Raw genomic sequence first — 23,034 nt, forward strand, 5'->3', positions numbered from 1 at the left:
TAAAAGTTATAACGTGCTGTAATGATATTCGTTTTGCAACATCAAAAGCAGCAGATACTGAATATAATTTGCTTAAATCATAAATACTGAGATTGAAATATGCATGTATAAATCATATTTAGGCTCCATGAACTGAAAGTTCTCTATAAACACAAAGCAGTATATATAAAGTGCAACACAAGCAAGGTCGGCGCGGCTCTGGTGTTTAGTACTCCCACTCGTCGGATTTCAGGTCGAGGTAGCTGAGGATGTTCTGGGCGAGCTTCACGGCCTGTTTCCGGGCAGCCTTACACTTCTCCTCCCCCTGCGGGTCCACGGCGTCCAGGGCCAGCAGCTGCTTGGTCAGCATCTCCTCCAGCCGGATGTAGTTCTTGTCAGTCCGATTTCCATCAAAGGAGAGGACTTCTCCCTGGATCTCCGACAGGTGCCCAAGGACGCTCCAGACGGCCTTGTGGGAGGGGTGCTCCTCACAGGTGAACAGCTTCCTCTTCTCCAGGGCCTCCTTCAGGTCCACGTAGGTGATCAGCGTCTGCACTTCAATCACCGCTCTTCTCCTGGCTTCCCGGATGCAGGGGTTTTTCTCGACACTCACCTCATCCAGCTGTCCAATCAAACCCTGCAGCTCTGTTTTGGAGCTCAGGTACAACTCTGAAGGATTTTGCGGTTGGAGAAGTTCATTTTTTATTTCTCTCATCCTCTTGAGGACCTTTTCTATTTTAAGAATGGACTGGTTCTGTCTCAGGTCAAACGCATGCGTGGTGTCGGCTTCTTCTTCTAAATCCAAATACTTCAATAATTTGTTGATATCTTCAACTACCTCCCTCCGGTAGTTTCTGATCTCTGTATGCCCGCACACATCTAAAGCATCCAGATCGGCAATCAGCCCCGAAAGCACACATGACAAGTGCTTGAAGGTCTCATTACTGTCCACTCCCGTCAGCAGTGCGATCAGAGTGCCCCTGGCCTTGTTCACCTCACACATCACAGAGTTGATCTTGGGAACAGAAGGATGGATATCCTCAGAGAGTGGCAGGGAAGGCTGCTTCCTCAGGCAGTCTTCGATAATCTCTTGTACTGCACAGATCTTGGTTAGCGTGTGATACCTTGCTTTCCGCAAGGAGATCTTCCCTCCGGTTTTCACGTGTGTCAGCCTCAGAATGATGTCCTGGATTCCTTCCTCGAACTCGTCGGTTATGCAGCTGCCCCCGCTGTAGAAAGGTACAATCTTTTCTTTCACCAGGGCCTGGGCTTCCTTGAAGATGTTCTGTATTTCCAGCCGGTGTGGGTGGTTTGCATTCTGCTCCAACTCCTTGAGAAGGCACTCTGTCTCCTGGGCAGCCCTCTTCCTAGCCTGCTGAATGTCTCCTTTTCCTTCTGTATCCACAGAGTCTATTTCAAAAAGCTGTTTTGTTAGAAACCGCTCGAGTTTCTTGTAGTTCTTGTCATCTGACAGACCGCTGAAGCCAATTACTTGCTGTTCTACACCTTTTACTTCTTTCTGAATTTCCTGAAGCCTACTAATAGCAGGATGTTGGTTTCCCATATCCATACTTTTGTTGTGTTCAGTTTCACAAGCACTAGAAAACGACATGAATGACGGATTACAGCAAGTCTCTGCAGAATGACAACTATTTAGTCTAAATTCTCATTTCTGATACTCTAAAGGAGGAACTCAATGGTGCAATGCCTCTAATCATATAAAATACTTCTCTTGCCAGGCGCTGGTGGCTCACTCCTGTAATCTTAGCTACTCAGGAGGCTGAGATGTGAGAATTGAGGTTTAAAGCCAGCCCGGGGAAGGAAAGTCCTTGAGACTCTGACCTCCAATTAACCCCAGAAAACCAGAAGTGGCACTGTGGCTCAAGTGGTAGAGTGCTAGCCTGAGCTGAAGAGCTGAGGGACCATGTCCAGGCCCAGAGTTCAAGACCCCACGACAACCAACCAAAACCAAAACTCTCATTTCCAAAACAATACACCTTAGCAGCGGTACTCACCAGACACTGCGCTGAAAATGAACTGTACAACCTGGGGGAGGGGGACAGGAGGGAAAAAGTGGCAAGAGCGAGAGAAGGGGTGACACTGTCCAAACAGAAGCGACTCATCACCTGACTTTATAACAACAAACAACTAAAGTTAAAAGAAAATCTTAAAAAAAAAACAAAAACAAAACCCTGCTTGCCATCATAGCAACGCAAAAGCTAGCCACACTCAAGCACCGGGCAGGGGCGGACAGCACGGCCGGGCCGGGCGGCGCTGAGGGTCTTCAGTCATAAAAGATGACAGACCGTCAACCTGGGAACGGCGCACGCGGAGATTCCAACACCGGGAGCGGCTCCTTGGGCTCAGAAAGGCCTTCATCGTTCACACCACCCCATTCCAGAAAGGTCTCCCGCCCCCGCCCCGCGCCCCGGCCTCCGTGGGGCCTGCTCCGAGCCTCCCAGGCCCCGGGGCCCCACCACGCGGCCGGGCCGCCCGCCCGCCGCCCGCCGCCCGCCGCCCGCCCGGCCGCTCCTCACCCAGGAGATCTGGGTGGCGGCGGTGTTGGCGGCCGCGGCGGGCCGTCGGCCCTTCACCGGGAGCGGCGCCGGAGCGGGGCCCCCCGCTGCATGCCTCGCCCTTCCCGGCTGGGTCTGGCCCGGGGCCGGTGAAGGGCCCGGCGGCGGCGGCAGCTATGGGCCGCGGCGGCCGCTCCGGCGTCTCGGCCGGACCCGACGCGGCCGCCTGACCTCACAATGGGCGAGCGCGAGGCGGGGCCGCGGCGGGCGGCCGCGGGGAGGAGGCCCGCGCCGGAGGCCGAGGCCCGCGCCCGCGCCGGAGGCCGGCTCCCCGCACACTTACCGGCGCCGCTCGCGCCATCGCGCCCCACCGCACCGACTTCCGCCGCGGAGCCGCCGCCAGCCTCGCCCCCGGCTGAACAGGCCCCAGCCCCGGGAAGGCCTCGGCGGGCGCCCGCGCCTCACCTCCCGCCAGGCCACCGCCACCGCCGCGGCCTCGACGCCCGCCGGCCGCTGCTCCTGGTGCGACTCCGTCGGGCTCCGCGACTGCCGTAAAGCAGCGCCTCCGCGTCACGACGCCGCCGTGCGCCGCCGCCGTGCGCTGCGGGCTGCGCCATGGCCGCCTTACGGCCCGGAGGCCGGGCCCTGCGCCCGCCGCTCTGCCGCGCCGTGGCGGACTGCGGCCGGCGGCTCGGCCCCGAGCGCGGTGCGGAGCGCGGGGATGCGGCGTCGAGCGGGGTAAGGCGGGCGCGGGGCGCGGGGCCCACGCGTACGTACCGTCTTTCCCGCCCGGGACGGTTGCTGCGTGCGCGTGCGCGTGCCGGTCCTGGGCTTGAACTCGGGGCCCGGGCGCCGTCCCCGAGCTGGCTCCACAGCGCCACTTCCGGCGTTCTGGTGGCTCATTGGCGTTTCCTGCCGGGCTGGCTTTGAGCCGGGCGGCTCGTCCCGGGGAGGGGGCTTGTCGGGGGCGGCTCGTCCCGGGGAGGGGGCTCGTCCCTCGGGCTGCAGCTCAGCCAAGGCGCGGGCAGACTCCTGTCCCGGTCCCGGCCGAGCTGCCGGACCTCACCACCAGCTCCCCGGGGCTCGGGCTGGAAGACCCCGGGGCAGCGGGCAGAAATGAGCCCTCCCGGAGCGCCTGGGCCCTGGCGGGGTCTGCGAGGGCTTGGTCCTCAGGGTGCGGCCCCTGCCCGGGGAAGTGCCGGTGACACCGCTCACCTGAAGAGCCCTTTAGGCTAGACACTGGACAGGCACACCGAGAACTGGTCTACCTCAGGGCAGCCTGTGTTTTGTTTCGTCTTGTTTTTGGATGGGGACACAGTCCTGGGGCTGGAACTCAGGGCCTGGGCGCTGTCCCTGATTCCTTTTGCTGAAAGCTAAGGTTCTGCCACTTTGAACCACAGCGCCACTCCCCAGTTTCTGCCTTGGCTAAGTAATTACATATTTGAAGGTACAGAGATGGTTGTTGTCTTTGGGACTGAGAATGGAAGTATCAAGTCTTAAAAATAAAGGTTGCAGATTTTCTTCTAATCTAAGCAGATTTTGTGTTTTAATCATTTCTAAATGTCTAGCTTGCTTTGCAGCGCTTTCACTCTTCATCTTTAGTTAAGGTCTCCTTTCAGTACTTATACAAACTGTATCTGAGCTTGGGGGGACCTCTGAGGTTTGAACCCAGGGCCTTGTGCATGCTGGGCAAACACTCTGTCACTGAGCTACACTCAAGTGTTTATTTTATTTTATTTTGTCCGTTGTGGGGCTTGAACTTTGGGCCAGGGCGCAGCCCCTCACCTCTTCAGCTCAAGGCTAGCACTCTACCACTTGAGCTATAGCGCCACTTCGTTTTCTGGTGGTTTATTGGAGATAAGAGTCTCTTGGACTTTCCTGCCCAGGCTGCCTTTGAACCTCCATCCTCAGATTGCAGCCTCCTGAATAGCTAGGATTACAGGGGAGAGCCGCTGTTACCCAGCTTCCTCTGCATTTTTGAGACAGTAGAATGGCATTTCAGAAGTCAGAGACTCCTTGACCGCTTTTCTAGTGCCAGACTGATTTTGTGCTACCAGTGGTCCCCACGCACTGCTGGATCTGGCTGGTAGTGGGTCCAGCACCCGTGTGGTAGGGGCCAAGGACCCTGAGCCTTTGTGTTCCACCTCAGAGCTCTAGAGCTGGAGGCATGGGAGAGCAAGGACAATGCTGCCCCGTGCTCTCTGCTGGCTCTGCTGAGAGTTTGCCTTGGCTGGAGGTCTCAGTGTCTGTACCCCACCCTGGCTTGGAGGACAGGAGATGGGGGGGCGGTTTGCAGGGCTGCTGCGTCTTGGTAGAGAGCTGGGCTGGGTGAAACCCAGTGAGGGCCACCCAACCTGGCCAATTCTAGGTAAGGAAAAAGGGTCTCAACGACTGGAAGCTCAGCTCTCCTCTCAGATCCAGTCACGAAACTCAGCCTGACAAGCAAGAGCGCACCTGCTCACCGGAAGACATGGGGTCCCTGGCTGGGCTCTGGAGGTGTTCAGTTTTGACACCGCCAAGCCTCAGAGGACAGGCATGTGTGGGGTAAATTACAGGGTCATGCCCCCGCAGCTGCTTTCCCCTCCTTCAGGCCTGCCTCTTCCTTCCTCACGGCAGCTTCTAGGCGAACCAAGGCAGGAGTGTCTGTGCACAGGGAAGCGGAGGAACTGGCCTGTCACAAGCGAAGACGAACTCTCTCAAATGATAGTGAAATATAGTGAATGACTAGACAACTTATTGCTCAGAGTTCATCCCTAATGCAGATTGCACATAAGTAAGACTCAGTGGGTCAAGATGATGCGTCCCCCCTGGCTTTCCCTGCCAGCCTTGCTCTGCGTGGGCAGCTAGAAGGCTGCGTGGCGGGGGCTCCCTTACCACTTCCCGCCTGGAAGAGGAAAAGCAGGCACAGCCCCAGCCACCCGGCCTGGGGGAGGAGGTCGGTGAGGTACACAGGGCGGCCCTGCTCAGGATGGACCCCCTCAGACTTTGGGGGAGAAGCCCAGATGCATTTGCAGAAACGGAAGCCTCCCTGCACCCCAGAGGAGTTCAGTCTGATGAGAGGACATCAGGGACGTGTGTGGGGCCCAGGGTGGCAGCGGCAGTATGTGGGCTGAGCAGCAGGGCACACCACAGGCTTTGCACTCTCCAGGAAGTGGCACTCGGCCCCCTCAGGAGATCTCAGGAGGCTGAGATCTGAGGATCATGGTTTGAAGCCAGCCCAGGCAGGAAAGTCTGCGGAATTCTCATGTCCAATTAACCAGCAAAAAGCTGGAAGTGGAGCTGTGGCTCAGTGATAGATTGCACTAGCCTTAAACATAAAAGCTTAGGGAGCCGGGCGACAGTGGCTCACGCCTGTAATCCTAGCTACTCAGGAGGCTGAGATCTGAGCATCACAGTTCAAGGCCAACCAGGGCAGGAAAGTCGTGAGCCCTAACTCCAATAAACCACTAGAAAATTGGAAGTGGCATTATGGTTCAAGTGGTAGAGAGCTGCCTTGGGCTGAATCGCTTAGGGACAGCACCCAGACCCAGAGTTGAAGCCCCAGGGTGGGCCAAAAACAAAAGAAAACATAGCCAGCACTGGTGGCTCACGCCTGTAATTCTAGCTGCTCAGGAGGCTGAGATCTGAGGATTGTGGTTTGAAGCCAGCCCAGACAGGAAAGTCTGTAGACTCTTTTTTTTTTTTTTTTTTTTTTTGGGGGTCATGGGGCTTGAACTCTGGGTCTGAGTGCTGTCCCTCAGCTCTTCAGCTCAAGGTGAGCCCTCTACCACTTGAGCTACAGTGCCACTTCTGGTTTTCTGGTGGTTTGTATTGGAGATAAGAGTTTCACGGGCTCTCCTGCCTGGGCTAGCTTTGACCATGATCCTCAGATCTCAGCCTCCTGAGTAGCTAGGATTACAGGCGTGAGCCACCAGGGCCCAAGTCTGTAGACTCTCATCTCCAATAAACTATCAGAAAACAGGAAGTGGAGCTGTGGCTCAAAGTGGAAGACTACTAGCCTTGAGTAAAAAAGCTCAGGGGGGATGGGAAGGTGGCTCAGTGGTAGAGTGCTTGCCTTGCATGCCTTGGGCCCTGGGTTCAATTCCTCAGCACCACATAAGCAAAAAGAAAAAAGCCGGAAGTGGCACTGTGGCTCAAGTGGTAGAGCGCTAGCCTTGAGCTGAAGAGCTGAGGGACAGCGCCCAGTCCCAGAGTTCAGGCCCCACAACCGGACCCCCCCCAAAAAAAAAAAAAAAAGTTCAGGGAAGGTGGCTCAGTGGTAGAGTGCTTGCCTTGCATGCACGAGGCCCTGGTTCTATTCCTCAGCACCATATAAGCCGTAAAAGCCAGAAGTGGCACTGTGGCTTAAGTGGTAGAGCACTAGACTTGAGCTGAAGAGCTGAGGGACAGTGCCCAGGCACACAATTCAAGCCCCACAACCGAGGTTGTGGGGATGGTACTCGAGCTCTGAGTTCAAGCCCCATGACCTATAGAAACAAAGCCTGACTTTATTGGCTTAATTAATTTTTGTATTTATTTTTGTCAGTTGTAGGACTTGAACTCTGGGCCTGGGTGCTGTCCCTCAGCTCTTCAACTCAAGCACTCTTATCACTTGAGCCACAGTATTACTTCTGGTTTTCTAGTGATTAATTGGAGAAAAGAGTCTCATGGACTTTTCTCCCAGGGCTGGCTTTGAACTGCAATCCTCACATCTCAGCCTCCTGAGCTAGGATTACAGGCGTGAGCCACCAGAGCCTGGACTTTATATTACTTTTAATGTATGCAGTGTAAAGGTACAGACTGAGTGAGATGGTAGTGATTACTCTTTTTTTTTTTTTGGTCAGTCGTGGGGTTTGAACTCTAGGCTTGAGTGCTATCCCTCAGCTCTTCAGCTCAAGGCTAGCACTCTACCACTTGAGCTACAGCGCCACTCCCGCTTTTCTGGTGATTTTTTTTTTTCTTTTTTTTTGGGGTCCGGTCATAGGGCCTGAACTCTGGGCCTGGGCGCTGTCCCTCAGCTCTTCAGCTCAAGGCTAGCACTCTACCACTTGAGCCATAGCACCACTTCCGGCTTTTTTCTTTTTGCTTATGTGGTGCTGGGGAATCGAATCCAGGGCCTCAGGCATGCAAGGCAAGCACTCTACCACTGAGCCACCTTCCCAGCCCCTTCTGGTGATTTTTATTGGAGATAAGAGTTTCATAGAGTTTCCTGCCCGGGCTGGCTTTGAACCGCTTGAACCGCGATCCTCAGATCTCAGCCTCCTGAGTAGCTAGGATTACAGACGTGAGCCACCGGCACCTGGCAGTGATTGCTCTTCTTCCTGTGCTGAATTCATTCCCAAACAATCCAAAATCCTCAGGCACTTTGTAGTCTTGCAGAGAGTAAGCTGAGGAGGGGCAGCAGTGGTGCGGATTGCTCATTGTGGTGTGGTTAACCCCACTGCGTTTTGTTGAAGGTCTGTTCCCCAGGATTTTGTCCTCCAAGAAAATCCTGCCATGATTGGATCGGACCCCCAGATAAGTATTCAAACCTTCGACCTGTCCATTTCTACGTCCCAGAAAATGAATCACCAGTGGAACAAAAGCTTAGAGAATTAAGACAAGAAACACAAGAATGGAACCAGCAGTTCTGGGCAAACCAGAATTTGACTTTTAGTAAGGTAGGTGAAGGTTTCAGATCAGAATAAGAAATAATGCGCTCGGCCGCTAGGGGGTGCTATATCTTTAGTATCTGCGCTGCCTTTCTGTTGGGTGCAGCCACTGTGTAGCCAGGCACAGGAAGAACTGGCCAGGCCTAAGTCATAGTCAGTACCTGAGGCTTTTGAGGCCAGGAAGTGCCGGTCTTGTGCATTCATGCTTGTGAAAATTAGAGTTGGTGGTGTTATTTCTGAAATAAGTAAGCCAAATAGGTAAGCTAAAATCCTTAGCAGCTTACTTACAGATAAACTATGTCAAACTCACAGAAGAAAAATATTAAAACTTCACTCACTTGGGTGGGACAAAAGTGTATTTATCAGATTCCATGGATCTGTAAGCAAAGGGCTTCCCGAAGTTTATTGACTGTCCATTTTCAAGCATGAGATGTTTAGCGGGTTCATGATTGAAATTGGGCTTTGAGCTGGGCTCTGGCTGGGTGAATCCACGCGAGACTCACCCAGAACCCGTGGGCTGTGCTGTAGCCGGGGAAGTGGGAAGGCGGAGAAGGGGCAGTTCTTGCCTTTGTTCCTAAGCTTTCGTTCCAGTAGTGATGATCATCTTCTTGTAGGAAAAAGAAGAATTCATTCGCTCCAGACTGAAAACTAAAGGTCCAGGCCTGAAAACGGATGCAGGTCAGTGCGTCTGTGCTGTTTTCTGCGCACACTGCGTGGGTAGGAGCAGTAGGAAGGAGGGAGAGCCAGTGGGCGCAGTGAGAGCTGGGCTCAGGCCCTCTTGGTCTCTCCAGCCAGCCTCCCGTCTCAGGTTTCCCTTTTTTCTCTTGCCTCTAGAGACTTCTTTTCCTTGTCCTATGTCTCACTGTTGTGGGTTTCTGGGGGGTCAGACCTTCAGTCTTTGATGAGATCATTCCCTGAGGATTTTAGGTTTTTGTGTTTCTTTCTTGCCAGTGCTGGGGATGAGCTGGGGGCTGGCATAGGTGAGGCAGGTGCTCTCCCGCTTCAGCCACATCCCCAGCCTGGGTCCTTCCAATCAGTGACTTTGGGCCTGAGGTTCCAGGGCGTTGGCATACACCCCAGTGCACCCAGCTCCCACCCCACACCCTTGCTCCTCTTCCCAGAGTCTAGCCAGTTAGGAGCAGGAAGCAGAGAGCTGTTTCTGGTCCTCCTCTCTGAAGGCTAACCTCTGCAGGGTTTCGCAGACTTTTGCCTCCCTGTCCTTTAACCATTGCTGAGCTTTCAGGTGCCTGTTAATTCTCCACTTTTTGCAGTAACTTCCTCATTTTTCTCTGGCTTTCAATCTTTAAATCAGGCCAGGACACTGTGCGTGTGCGTGTATGTGTGTGTGTGTGTGTGTGTGTGTGCGTGAGTGCACGCAGGGACGGGGCCAGTTCTAGGCTTTGAACTTGTCCTAGGCACTGTCCCTGAGGTGGTTTTTTTTGTTTTGTTTTGTTTTGTTTTTGGTGGGTGTGGGGCCTGAACTCTGGGCCTGGGCGCTGTCCCTCAGCTCTTCAGCTCAAGGCTAGCGCTCTACCACTTGAGCCACAGCGCCACTTCTGGCTTTTTTCTTTTTGCTTATGTGGTGCTGAGGAATCAAACCCAGGGCCTCAGGTATACAAGGCAAGTGCTCTACCACTGAGCCACCTTCCCAGCCCTCAGCACATATTTTCTATGAAACACAATCCAGTAGTTGACTCTTTGTGGGCCATTTGGATTTCTGTTGGAATTACGTAACTTGGCTGTTGGAGACCATGGCAGCCTGGACAGACAGCAGCAGACGCCAGACCATGGGGCTGAGGTTCGGGGCACCAGGGGCCTGAGCTCTTCCATCAGCTTCAGGTGTCTGGGTCCGTTTTAGAGGACATTTACAGGCACGTACACAGAGAGAAGTCACCAGCACCAATAATGCAAAACAATCTTTTCTTTTTTTTTTTTGCTGGTCCTGGTGCTTGGACTCAGGGCCCGGGCACTGTTCTTGAGCCTCTCTGTACTCAAGGCTAGTGCTCTACTACTTGAGCCACAGCTTCTGGCTTTTTCTGCTTATGTGGTGCTGAAGAATCGACTCCAGGGCTTCATGCATGTGAGGCAAGTACTTTACCACTGAACCACCTTCCAAGTCCCGAGATATAATCTTAATCCTTGAAGTCACAAACACCAATCATGTGGTAGGTATACTTTTACTTAAGTGACAGATGACCTTCTTTACCTTAAGAAGCAGGTGTAAGCATAGATTTTTGTCTATCCCCAAATTCCCAGAAAGTTTGGTGTGCAAATAGCCTATACTGGGATAGAAATCTGAATTCCCTTCAGGTCGGGACTGATTGACATTTTCAGGAAGCTCTCGGCATTCTGAGAGTTCCTGTTGGGAAGAGGCATTCCATCCTCCCAATCCTTTCAGGTCTCACAGCTCAGCTTTTGGAGGCTCTGACACACAAGCACATGAGCTTGGATGTATTCCAGCAAACTTACTTTTCAGAAACAGGTGATGGGCCAGATGTGGCCTGTAAATAAGATTTGTCAACCCCTGCTTCACATCCATTGCTTATACCCTTGCTGAACTGTTCTACCCAGAATGCACATTGTGTGGATTTGCAGCTCAGTGTGGACTGTTTGACGCTGGCGTCTGCCTGGCCCGGCCTGGCCACCAGCTGCCTCCTAGGTCAGCCGCTTGAGCAAGGGAACTCACACCGCCCGAGTTCCCTCTGTCTAGGATGTTTTATCAGTCTAGTGCTCCACCACCTTCCCAGCCCTGTTGAACAGTTCTTTACTGGCAAAATGTTACTCTGAGGGCAGTTGAGGACCATTGACCTCAAAAGGCAGGGCTGCATCTGGGCTCATGTGCCGTGTCCCTGGTAGTCTCCAGCTGGGTTCCTCTGGAAGGAGGGTGGGCAGCAGAGTGGTCTGGATGCCAGCCCCCTACTGCATGTGCTTTGTGACACCAGTGGGGTCTTGGAAAGCATTATTTCCTAATCCGAAGTGTAGGGATGGCAGTCCCAAGTGCTGGGTGCTATGCTAAGTCCTTTGCATGCACATTCATATCTGAGGGCCAAAGGAAAGAGCTGCTGTTGCCTTGCTGGTTTACAAGAGGAGTTTGAGGCTTGTGGGGAGCAATTCCCACCAAGATTGTGGTGGAAGAGGAAGAGGGCCTAGTTCTGCTCAAGGGAGTCGGATCTCAGCAGCTTTTAGCTATTGGCTTTGTTTACATGAGCAAGCGTGTCTGGCTCTGTGTGTTTGTGTGTGTGTATGTCTCTTGGCTGTCTGTGTTGAGTGTGAGTGGATGTGGCTGGCAGTTGTGTTTTGTGTTTGTGTGTGTGTCTCCCATTTGTTGAATGTGGAGGGGACTGCTGTCTGTGTTGAATGTGTGTGTGTGGGGTGTGTGTGTGTGTGTGTGTGTGTGTGTGTGTGTGTGTGTGTGTGTGTGTGTGTGTGTGTGTGTGTGTTCTGTCCGAGGGAGTGTTAGGCTGGCTTATTCTGTAGAGCATGTTGGAGACTAGCCACTCTCCTGACAGATGGAAGAGGTTGTTTTGAGTCTGTTAAAATGTCACAGAATCCTATTGATGGCTCTGCTAGGTGTTGGAAGTCTGGCTTCCAATCAGATTCTACAATTAATTTGGTCATAAAACAAGGCATGATGTGTGGAGGAGAGGGTACAGCTGAGGGTGGGCGGACACCCTGAGTGTTCGGGAAATCCCAGTTAGATTTTTTCTTTTTTGCCGGTCCTGGGGCTTGAACTCAGGGCCCTGGGTTCTGACCCTGAGCCTCTTTTGCTCTACCACTTGAGCCGTAGCACCACTTCCAACTTTTTCTGTGGTACTGAGGAATGAAACCCAGGGCTTCATGCATGCAAGGCAACCATGCTACCACTAGGCCACATTCTCAGCCCCCCAACTAGATTTGAGGCGTAGTGAGGGCCTGTGTTCTTAGAATGCTAAGAGTAGATGGAAGGTGCTCTCACTCAAGGCAGCAGTTGTGTGGGGTGGTGCAGGTTGCTGGCTGCACTCCCCCACAACATCATTTGTACATGGTGAGCACACACTTTTTTTTTTTCTTTTTGTCAGTCGTGGGGCCTGAACTCTGGGCCTGGGCGCTGTCCCTCAGCTCTTCAGCTCAAGGCTAGCGCTCTACCACTTGAGCCACAGCGCCACTTTGGGTTTTCTGAGTGGTTTATTGGAGACCAGGGCTGGCTTTGAACCGTGATCCTCAAATCTCAGCCTCCTGAGTAGCTAGGATTACAGGAGTGAGCCACCGGCTCCCAGCTAACACACACACAGTTTTCTGTCAGTGTAAACACAGACCAAAATGGGGATGGGGCCATTTCGTGAATGTGTTTCACACACACTGAGACTGGAGGGCTCATTGAGGAAAGAGAGCATTGTTTAATTGAGAATGGAAGTGGTGGGGTTGGAGGTTATGGCTCAGTTGGTAGAGCGCCAGCTAAGGAGCAAAAGTGTCTGGTACAGAGTTTGAATCCTGGTCTCAGACAAAAGAAAGAAAAGAGAATGGCAGCGAGCTGACTACCTTCTGGCGAAGACCCGAAGGAGAGGGTAAGGGTCAGGGCCCCACAGCCTCCTTTGAGGACGCACCTCCCATTTTCAGTGTAGAGCCCAGAGCTTCCTGAGCAGCTGGCATCCCTGTGATCTGGGTCCACTGCCAGAGCTCAGCACAGAGGCGGGGACAGGGCCTCGCCATGGACTCAGCCGATGCTAGAACCAGAGTGAATCCGGACTCTCGCTCTCCACTTCACCTCCCTCCTTCTCTTCCTCCCTCCCTTTCTTTTTCCTCTCTTCCTCTTTCTCTCTAGGTGGCGTGAGCACTATCCCTTGGCTTCTAACTTTTTGTAGTTAACTGGAGATGAGTCTCTAAGACGTTCCTGCCCAGGCTGGCTTTGAATGACAATCCTCAGATCTCAGCCTCCTGAATAGGATGACAGGCGTGAGCCACTGGTGCCCGGTTTCCCTTCTTTCTAAACTTCCTCCTGCTGTGGTCTTCTGTGGCTCCCAGCTCTCTCCTCCTGTGTTCCCGGATCCAGCCTGGGGCTGGCCTTTCCTCAGGCTGGCTTCCTGACTGGGCCGGGGCAGGCCGAGGTCTGTTGTGTTGGAGGAGCCTGGCTGCTGTCATGGCAACGCAGGGCAGAGGAGGGGGCTGGGAAGGGCTGGCCAGACACAGGGGCCAGTGTTCTGCCACGCACAGCAGAAGGGCGAGTGTTTGCGGCAAAGGTGGCATAGGCCATCTGGACTTGTAAGCAGTCTGCGGCAGATTTTCCCAATGACACAGACCAACAACGCGGTCCGAGATTGTTTAAACTCCTTGGCTGCGCCAGGCACCTCAAGCAGGCAGGTGGCGTTTATGCCCTCCGAATTCACTGGGAAGGTTTTCAGAGTTGAAACTGTGCTGTGGAGCTGCTTTGAGGACTGTGGCAGCGTGGAACTCCTAGCGCTTTTCTAGAAGGATCTAGCTGAGCACACCACACACCCATATACCGAGAAGCAAGAGAGTGCTTGCTGTGGACCATCTGTGAACTAACTCTGAGGAACCGCGGGTTCGGCCGGTTATTCTTCAGTCTTGCTTTGAATTGCAGGGGGGAGAGCACCTCAAGCTCCTGTGACTGCAGGCAGGCTCCCGGTCACAAGGTTCGCTGCGTGGCTGCGTGGAACACGGCTGCTTTCAGTGCCCGCCCTGACTGCAGCTCTGCTGGCCCCAACTTAAATGTCACCAGTAGGGCAGGCGCTGGGGGGTGGGGGAGGCATCTTCCTCCTGATTCTTTAATTGCTCAAGTGTGTGCATCCGGGAAAAGAGGGCGGCGTGGAGATGCATCCAGCTTGTCATCTGGTATTTGTGAGACACCCACGCAGTTTCAGTAATGGTGTCATGGATTCTGGGTTTTTTCCTCTCCCTCGCTCCCCTCCCCTCCTCCCTCTTCCCTCCTCCCTCTCCATCCTCCACGGGAGTGACAGTGACCTGGCTCCTGGGGCTGAGGCAGCTGAGCAGGAGTCCAGGAGGCTCAGTGCACAGGGGCAGAACCCCGGCCTGAGGCGTCTAGTTGAGGCACCCCACCCCTTCCCCCCCCTCCCCCGTGTCTGAGAACCTTCAGGCGGGGAGGTGTCAGAGGCCGCTGCCCACACTCATGGCCAGATGACCAGGCCTTGTGTGTCTCTGCTTAGCACCGGGGCTCCGAGCCTCCTCCTGGGGCCCTGCTGTGGTGGTGTCGCGCCCGGAAGGGAACGGGATTGTGGGGAGATTGGTTCCAAGCCCACCCTGCTCCTCCAGTGGCGGCAGCTGGGGGCAGTTTTTCCTGCTTCAGCTCTTCCAGTGGCCAGGAAAGGCCTGGAGGTGCCACGGGGGGCTGGCTGGGGGCCACCCCTCCTCCCCCAAGGCTAGCCAGGACCCCGACCGCCACTGCGGCCCAGAGCCGCTGCTGCCCTGGGCCCTCCACTCGCCCCTTGCTGCCCGTCGCCGCTTCTGTGTCCTCTTACTTGTGCCTCCACCTGTCCCCTCCCCCCACGTCTGTCATCAAGGGATGGCTGATGTCCCTTGTTACCCTCCCCTCACTGAGCCTGAGGCAGAGCCCTGCCCATCTTGGGGCCCGGCATGCCAGCAGGGGTTGACCACACCCTAGATGCCAGGGTTACACCCTGGGAGGAGCCAGCACAGAAGTGGGGTTCCTGGCCTCTGGCCCTCAGGGAGAGCCTCAGAAGAACCTTCTAGATGCTATTGTGGTATTTGACTAGAGCTGTGGGTCACGATCGCCTGACACTGCTGTGTGTGAGTTGGGAGTGAGCGTGGGCACACGCTTCCTCTGCCTGTCTGCATTGTCTCCTTGAGTACTCTGAGGACAGACGGCCAGCCCTCAGCTGCCAGCAGGAAGCAGAGCTGCCAGGCACCAGTGGCTGCGCCTAGCTACAGGGAGGCTAAGAAGAGAGAGCGAGCCACGGTTCAGGCCAGTCCTAGAGGCCTCTTCTCAGCTGCCACCCAGCAGCTTGCTCCTGCCATTCTGAACCACAAGCCAGGCTGAGAGTGGCGGCTCCTCGTTCCCGGCTGCCTCACGGACAGAAACGTCCATGAGACTCCATCTCAACAGAAGGAAGCCGTGCATGCGGCGCTTCTGTTGCCCCCGGAATGGCGGTGGCCAGCCAGGCATGGTACAGGTGCACACCCAGGTAGGAGGCAAGGCCCTACCTGCAAATGAACCAGCGAAAACCTGGGCTGTAGGCATGGCAGAGTGGCAGAGCACCTAGCAAGCTCCAGTGCCCCTCCCCACACTGAAAGAAAAGATTGAGCTGAGGCTGAGCCCAGTGCAGCTGAGCGGCTGACTTGCCGTCTGCACAGGTCCTGTTGAGTTCTCCCAGCCCCGGCCTGGCTTGTGCTGGAGCCTTGGGGCTGCTTGGGTCTGTGCTTGTGGTGCAAGTAAAAGTTGGGCCAAACACCTTCCCTCTTCTTTTTTGTGTCAGTGGTGGGACTTGAACTTAGGGTGCTGTTCTTGAGCGTTCTGGCTCAAGGCTAGTGCTCTACCACTTGAGCCTCAGCCCTACTTCCGATTTTCTGAGTGGTTTATTGGAGATAAACAGCCTTTCCTGCCCTACCTGGCTTTGAACTGCGATCCTCAGATCTCAGCCTCCTGACTAGCTCAGATTATAGGTGTGAACCACCAGCGCCCAGCCCACTGTTAATTCTATTTGAAAAGTTTGCACACTGGGATACTAGACTCATTAGACAGACATCCTGTAGCTGTTTTCTCTTGTTCTGTAAGTTGTCTGTACAGTTCATTGGTAAAGTCCAAGCCCTATCATGCACAGTTTTCTTTTTTTTTTTTTTTTGTCGGTCATGGGACTTGAACTCTGGGCCTGGGCGCTGACCCCTCAGCTCAAGGCGAGCAGTCTACTGCTTGAGCCATAGCGCCACTTCCAGTTTTCTAGTGGTTTATTGGAGATTAGAGTCTCACGGACTTTCCTGCCTGGGCTGGCTTTGAATCGGGTTCCTCAGATCTCAGCCTGCTGAGTAGCTAGGATGACAGGCGTGAGCCACCAGCGCCCAGCCACAGTTTTCTTATTTTGATGCAAGTCTGTTTTCTGTATTTTTTCTGTGCTTTATGTATCATATCGAAGAAAATGTGATAAAGTAAACATCTGCTTTCTTGAAGAGGTTTAGGGTTTTTGGGGTTTTTTGTTTTGTTTTTTCTGGTCATGGGGCTTGAAATTCAGAGCCTGGGCTCTGTCCCTGAGTCTCTCTGTGCTCAAGGTTAGCACTCTGCTACTTGAGCCACAGCACCATTTCCAGATTTTTCTGAGTAATTTATTGGAGATAAGAGTCTTAATGACTTTTCTATCTGGGCTGGCTTTGAATCAAGATCCTAAGATCTCAGCCTCCTGAATAGCTAGGATTACGGGTGTGAGCCACTTCCAGCTTTTTTTTATTTATTTATTTTTTTTTGGTACAGTCGTGGGGCCTGGGCGCTGTCCCTCAGCTCTTCAGCTCAAGGGTAGCATTCTACCATGAGCCACAGCGCCACTTCCGGCTTTTTTTTTTTTTTCTTATGTGGTGCTGAGGAATTGAACCCAGGGCCTGGAGCATGCAAGGCAAGCGCTCTACCACTGAGCCACCTTCCCAGCCCCGCCACTTCCAGCTTTTTCGGAGTGGTTTTATTAGAGATGAGTCTCAGGACTTTTATGCATGGACAGTGCTTTGAACTATGATTCTCAGATCTCACCCTCCTGAGTGGCTAGGATTGCAGGCAGGTATATTTCAAATTTACTTTGATAGTGCTAGATAAAGTTCCTCCTTAGCCTTTTGCATGTGAATCCTCAGTCGTCTTGGATAGTCTTGGTGCTGCCCTTGTCTGTCCTTGAAAATTACTTGACCGTGAGGGGTGGGCTTTAGCAGTTTCTTCCGTTGATTGATGCGTGTTCTGGAGCAATATTGTGCTATACTACAGAGTCTTGTGGGAAATTTTGAGGTTGAGAAATGGGAACTTTCTTTTTGATTGCTTTAGATATTGGATTGTTTACATTTCCACATGAATTTTAGGAAATAATTGTTAATTTCCCAAAAAAATTGCAGCTGAGGAGCTAGGAAAGTTGCTTGTGGTAGAGTGCTTGGCCTTGCATGCCATGAGGCCCTGGGTTCGATTCCTCAGCACCACATAAACAGAAAAAACCTCAAGTGGCGCTGTGGCTCATGTGGGTAGAGTTCTAGCCTTGAGCTGAAGAGCTGAGGGACAGCGCCCAGGCCCAGATTCAGGTCTCACTACTGACAAAATAAATAAATAAATAAATAAAATTGCAGCTGAACAAGAAGCCTTGGAATTTTGGTAGGGCTGAATTTATGGATGAGTCAGTAGTGCTGCCTTGTGTGTGTTGGGGGGGTGCGCGCGCGTGCGTGCATGCGTGTGTGTGTGTGTGTACGTATGCGTGCACTGGTACTGGGGCTTGAATTCAGGGCCTGGGTGCTGTTCCTTAGCTTTTTTGCTCAAGGCTGGTGTTCTACCACTTGAGCCACAGCTCAAATTCTGCCTTTTTGCTAGTTAATTGGAAATAATAGTCTCACAGACTCCTGCCTGGGCTGGCTTTGAACCTTGATCCTCAGATCTCAGCCTCCTGAATAGCTAGGATTACAGACATGAACCACCAGTGTCCACTTCTAAATCTGTTATTTTTGATGTATGGTAAAATGAGTTGTTTTCTAGATTGATTGATTTTAACATATAGAAATTGGTAATTGTGCTGGGTGCTCCTGGTTCATGCCTATAATCCTAGCTCCTCAGGAGTCTGAGATCTGAGGATTGTGGTTCAAAGCCAGTCTTGGCAGGACAGTCCTTGAGACTCTTATCTCCAATAAACTAAAAAAAAAAAAGCTGAGGGCTGGGAATGTGGCTTAGTGGTAGAGTGCTTGCCTTGCATGCATGAAGCCCTGGGTTCAATTCCTCAGTACCACATACACAGAAAAGGCCAGAAGTGGTGCTGTGGCTCAAGTGGTAGAGCACTAGCCTTGAGCTGAAGAGCTGAGGGACAGTGCCCAGGCCCAGAGTTCAAGCCCCACAACTGGACCCCCCCCCCAAAAAAAAACAAAAACAAAAAAAGTGGTAATTGTGTGTGTGTGATTTATACTGTCAGCTTCTTCTAGTAGGTTTTTTGTTTTTTGTTTTTTAATCCTTTCTCCTTAAGTATTAGTGTTTAAGTTGTAATTTACTTTCAGGTCAAAAAGCAGCATTGACTGCAGACGAAATGGCTGATTTTTACAAGGAATTTTTGAGGAAAAATTTTCGGAAGCACATGTATTATAACAGGTAACTGTTTATGCTTGCTTTCTTTGCTATGGGTTCAGGTGTCACATCTAGATGAAGAAAGCTTGCTTTCCTTCCTGAATGGAAAGGCGTGGTTCCCATCGGAGGTGGAAGCCATGGTTTTGTCAGCATTCCTTTTGCCTTGTTAAGTAAGACTGACAGCCCCAGGGCATTTGCATAGTACCCCATTCCTCTTGTTCTGCCTGGAGGGCTACATCTAGGCTCCCTGTCCCTCCTTGGAGAAGCCTCAGTCGCTCTGGGGCAGGAGCTGGACCTGGGAACTGTGGTGGAGGGAGGGACGGGCTGGAGGCTCAGCCCAGGGCCTAGCCAGTCAGCCTTTCAGAGAAGGGACAGCAGGGAATTAAAAAAGCTACTGGGGGCTGAGATCTGAAGATCTTGGTTCAAACGGATCTAGAAGACTTTTTTTTTGCCGGTCGTGGGGCTTGAACTCTGGGCCTGGGCGCTGTCCCTCAGCTCTTCAGCTCAAGGCGAGCGCTCTACCACTTGAGCTACAGCGCCACTTCCGGTTTTCTGGTGGTTTATTGGAGATAGGAGTCTCACTGGTCTCTCCTGCCCGGGCTGGCTTTGAACCACGATCCTCAGATCTCAGCCTCCTGAGTAGCTAGGATTGGGCGTGAGCCACCAGCGCCCGGCCATGAGACTCTTATCTCCAATAAACTACCAGAAAACTGGAAATGGTGCTCTGGCTTAAGTGGTAGAGTGCTAGCCTTGAGATGAAGAGCTGAGGGACAGCACCCAGGCCCAGAGTTTAAGCCCCATGTCGGACAAAAAAAAAGTCCATGAAACTCTCATCTCCAATAAACTACTCAGAAAAAGCCAGAAGAGGCGCTGAAGCTTAAATGGTACAGTTCTAGCCTTGAGCACAAAGAAGCTCAGGGACGGGGACTAGGCCCTGACTTCAAGCCCCAGGACCGAGAAAAAAAAAAAAGTTTATGTGTAGCTATGGCAAGTCCACCGAATCATTATTCTGAAAATTGCTAAGTTGAAGGAAAGAATCATGGGGTTTACCCAGGCGGCCTCCCTGCCTTTCCTGCTGCAGAGGTGCTTCAGGGAAACACGTGAAGAACCCTTCCCTCTGTAGAAACAGCAGTGCAGAGAGTCGATGGGTCAGCCAGAGGCGGCATTCCTAGTGCCCAATCCATCCGGGCCACCGCCACCCTGCCGGAAAAGCCTACATCGATGGGATGTTATGGGTCCAGTCAGTGGACAGCCTGGGGCTGAATGCACACGCCCTGGGGACAGGGCCTGCGGGCGGAGGCACAGACCACACCCTGTGAGCTGTTCTCATATGAAGACAAGTGCTATATCAAATCTAAGTGCGGGTTTATTTGCAGAAGGTTTAGGGGCACGGGAGGGGCACAGAGCCTGCTTTGAAGTGACAGCCTGAGGATGCCGTTGGAGAAACCCAGTGTGTGGGAAATTACACATCATCCAGCTCTTCCACAGCAGTTAGAAAAAGAATAGCAGTAAAGTGTGGGGTGCTGTGGAGACTGAGTTTAGTACCTTGTCCAGACCTTTTTGGGTCCTGAGACAAACTGCCATTGATGGGGTATTTGGACAGATGATTGGAGGATGATGGTGTCCCAGGAGGAGGTGCAGTGATGGTGATGCTATGGTGACAGTGTCTCAGGAGGAGGTCCAGTGGTGGTGGTGCTGTGGTGACAGTGTCCCAGGAAGAGATGCAGTGGTGGTGTTGCCATGGTGCCAGTGTCCCAGGAGGAGATGTAGTAGTGATGTTGCCGTGGTGACAGTGTCTCAGGAGGAGATGCAGTGGTGTTGTTGCCATGGTGACAGTGCCCCAGGAGGAGATGCAGTAGTGGTGTTGCCATGGTGACTGTGTCTCAGGAAGAGATGCAGTAGTGGTGTTGCCATGGTGACAATGTCCCAGGAGGAGATGCAGTGGTGGTGTTGCCATGGTGACAGTGTCCCAGGAGGAGACACAATGGCAATGTTGCCATGGTGACAGTGTCCCAGGAGGAGATGAGGTGGCGGTGTTGCCATGGTGATGGTATCCCAAGAAGAGATGCAGTAGTGGTGTTGCCATGGTGATGGTGTCTCAGGAGGAGATGCGGTGGTGGTGTTGCCATGGTGACGGTGTTCCAGGAGGAGACACAATGGCAGTGTGGCCATGGTGACGGTGTCCCAGGAGGAGATGCAGTGGTGGTGTTGCCATGGTGACGGTGTCCCAGGAGGAGATGCAGTAGTGGTGTTGCCATGGTGATGGTGTTTCAGGAGGCGATGCAGTGGCAGTGTTGCCATGGTGACTATCCCAGGAGGAGATGCAGTGGCGGTGTTGCCATGGTGACTGTGTCCCAGGAGGAGCCACAGTGGTGGTGTTGTCATGGTGACAGTGTCCCAGGAGGAGGCACAATGGCAGTGTTGCCATGGTGATGGTGTCCCAGGAGGAGATGCGGTGGTGGTGTTGCCATGGTGACAGTGTCCCAGGAGGAGATGTGGTGGCGGTGTTGCCATGGTGACAGTGTCCCAAGAAGAGATGCAGTAGTGGTGTTGCCGTGGTGTCTCAGGAGGAGCTGCAGTGGTGGTGTTGCCATGGTGACGGTGTCCCAGGAGGAGCCGCAGTGGTGGTGTTGCCATGGTGACTGTGTCCCAGGAGGTGATGCAGTGGTGGTGTTGCCATGGTGACGGTGTCCCAGGAGGAGCCGCAGTGGCGGTGTTGCAGTGGTAGCATGCGGCTGCTCACTGGCGCAGCAAGACGACCTGAGTGAGGCAGGGCCGTCCGGTGCCGAGGTGGGACTGCCTGGTTCCCTCAGAGCTGGTGGTCCTGCTCACCCCTCCTCTGCTGTGTCTTTCTGGGAAAGGGAACGTTTAACGGAGAGCACTGATACCTGCTGAGCCAGCCTGGAAGGGGAGGGAGGGAGGGCGGGTAGGTGGGTGGACAGCCTGGGGGGGCGGCAGCCCGAGTGAGGTCAGCCCAGGCTCCAGCCCGCGTCTCCCCTTTGTCTGCAGAGACTGGTACAGGCGCAACTTCACCATCACCTACTTCATGGGGAAGGTGGCCTTGGAGAGGCTTTGGAACAAGCTGGCACAGAAGCAAGCGAAGAGGAGCGGCTAGCACTCCCCTCCGGCCTGCAGCCTCCCGCTGGCCAGGCCACGTGGAGGGGCCTGGGAAATGCTGCAGTGACCACAGCCCCATGATTTTGTCTGTGGCTCCGTGTGTCGTATTGTCAGGAATGTTGTCAATAAAGCTCTGAGCGCTGTGCCTGCTTCTGTGTCTTGAATCACACCAGCTCAAAATGTAGTAATGCAAACATGCTAACGAAGTTTCACTTTCAAAATTAGGCCCCTGGGCCCAGTATCCTCTCTATTTAAGACTATCGTCTAAAGATCACGGTTCAAAGCCAGCCCGGGCAGGAAAGTCTGTGAGACTGTTATTTGCAATTAGCCAGCAGAAAAGCTGAAAGTGGTGCTGTGGCTCAGGTGGGAGAGTGAGCGCCAGCCCTGAGCACAAAAGCTCAGGGGCAGCATCCAGGCCCCATGAAAGACAAAAATGAAAGTGAAAACCTTTAAAAAGTTAGACCACTGGGCACTGGCAGCTCTCCTACAGTTCTAGCTACTCAGGAGGCTGAGACATGAGGAATAGTAGTTCTAAGCCAGCCTGAACAGAATAGTTTGCAACAGTCTATCTCCAACCTGGGCCCTGGTGCCTCACGCCTGTAATCCTAGCTATTCAGGAGGCTGAGATCTGAGGATCACAGTTTGAAGCCAGCCCCAGTAAGAAAGTCCACGAGACTCTTATCTCCAATTAACCACCAGAAAACCAGAAGTAGACCTATGGATCAAAATGATAGAGTGATATCCTTGAGCAAAAAAGCTCAGGGACAGCACCTGGAACCTGTATTCAAGCCCCAGTACTGGTGTGTATGGGTGTGCGGGCATATGTGTGCGTGCGCACACGCACACAGACCCCCGTGAAGGGAGTAATTCAGGTGGCTGCTGAATGAAGTGACAGAACGAGGCAGCAGAGATGGGGGGCGCAGGCTCCAGCCCTGATGGCGGCACGGTCCCGGAACGGGGATGGTACAGCCCCTGTCCGATGCTGTGATGGCTGGCCAGGCTGCACACAGGCTTCCCGCAAAGTTCTAGGGGTGTGGTCACGCTGCCGCGCCCCACGGGCCATGAGGCAGAGCAGGCGCTGTGTTGAGGATGCCTTGAGGTCCCTCAGGAAGATGCAGCTCCGGCCTCCAGTGCCACACAGACTGGCTCCGAAGTAAGCACAGAAGGAGCAGGAGTCTTTGTGTCTGGGACTTCACCCTGTAGCTCTCCCGTGATTGTCCCCTAACCGCGCCCGGTGGTCATGAGGGCTCAGGGCCACAGAAGAGCTTGGCGACTGAAAGACTCGTAATCTGTGTGGTGGCCTTTCTTTTCTGCCCGAGGATGGCGCGCTATCACTTGGGCCATACCTCCACTAGTTTTAGTTGGTTGATTGGAGATAAGAATCTCATATGCTTCTCTCCTTGGGCAGGCTTTGAACCAAGTCTTCTGTGTTGATGGGATCACAGGCATGAGCCACCAGTGTCCAACTTTCTGTAGACTTTTACATCTATAGAATAAAGCCTATCAATGCTGTATTTAATTTTATTTTTTTGCCAGT

At 53.4% G+C, this 23,034-nt stretch overlaps 2 protein-coding genes across 5 annotated transcripts; one reads left to right on the top strand and one right to left on the bottom strand.

Annotated features, from left to right (window-relative positions):
• Positions 1-3,050, bottom strand: Bag5 (BAG cochaperone 5). Of its 3 annotated transcripts, none has more exons than XM_042696854.1 (2): positions 2,961-3,050; positions 1-1,577 (listed from the first exon to the last, which is right to left on the bottom strand). In XM_042696854.1, exon 2 carries the CDS (start codon positions 1,547-1,549, stop codon positions 206-208), a length of 1,344 nt encoding a protein of 447 aa, XP_042552788.1. In that variant the 5' UTR covers positions 1,550-1,577; positions 2,961-3,050; the 3' UTR covers positions 1-205. The 3 variants fall into 3 exon arrangements, with proteins under 3 accessions (XP_042552788.1, XP_042552790.1, XP_042552789.1); XM_042696856.1 differs by lacking the exon at positions 2,961-3,050 and adding an exon at positions 2,839-2,944; XM_042696855.1 differs by lacking the exon at positions 2,961-3,050 and adding an exon at positions 2,517-2,537.
• A 54-nt stretch (positions 3,051-3,104) lies between these two features.
• LOC122122601 (cytochrome c oxidase assembly factor 8) lies at positions 3,105-21,640 on the top strand. Of its 2 annotated transcripts, XM_042696873.1 has the most exons (5): positions 3,105-3,233; positions 7,931-8,134; positions 8,740-8,803; positions 18,314-18,404; positions 21,390-21,640. In XM_042696873.1, exons 1-5 carry the CDS (start codon positions 3,111-3,113, stop codon positions 21,493-21,495), a joined length of 588 nt encoding a protein of 195 aa, XP_042552807.1. In that variant the 5' UTR covers positions 3,105-3,110; the 3' UTR covers positions 21,496-21,640. The 2 variants fall into 2 exon arrangements, with proteins under 2 accessions (XP_042552807.1, XP_042552805.1); XM_042696871.1 differs by lacking the exon at positions 18,314-18,404.
• Positions 21,641-23,034: the final 1,394 nt, after the last annotated feature.

This window comes from Dipodomys spectabilis, unplaced genomic scaffold, assembly GCF_019054845.1.
Source record: "Dipodomys spectabilis isolate Male_0828 unplaced genomic scaffold, ASM1905484v1 ptg000212l, whole genome shotgun sequence".
Lineage (NCBI taxonomy): Eukaryota > Metazoa > Chordata > Mammalia > Rodentia > Heteromyidae > Dipodomys > Dipodomys spectabilis.

Coding starts and splice junctions, on each gene's coding strand:
- LOC122122601 (XM_042696871.1), top strand. CDS start 3,111: ATGGCCGCCTTACGGCCCGGAGGCCGGGCCCTGCGCCCGCCGCTCTGC. Junction 3,234..7,930: donor GGGATGCGGCGTCGAGCGGG/GTAAGGCGGGCG, acceptor GTTTTGTTGAAG/GTCTGTTCCCCAGGATTTTG. Junction 8,135..8,739: donor AGAATTTGACTTTTAGTAAG/GTAGGTGAAGGT, acceptor ATCTTCTTGTAG/GAAAAAGAAGAATTCATTCG.
- Bag5 (XM_042696854.1), bottom strand. CDS start 1,549: ATGGATATGGGAAACCAACATCCTGCTATTAGTAGGCTTCAGGAAATT.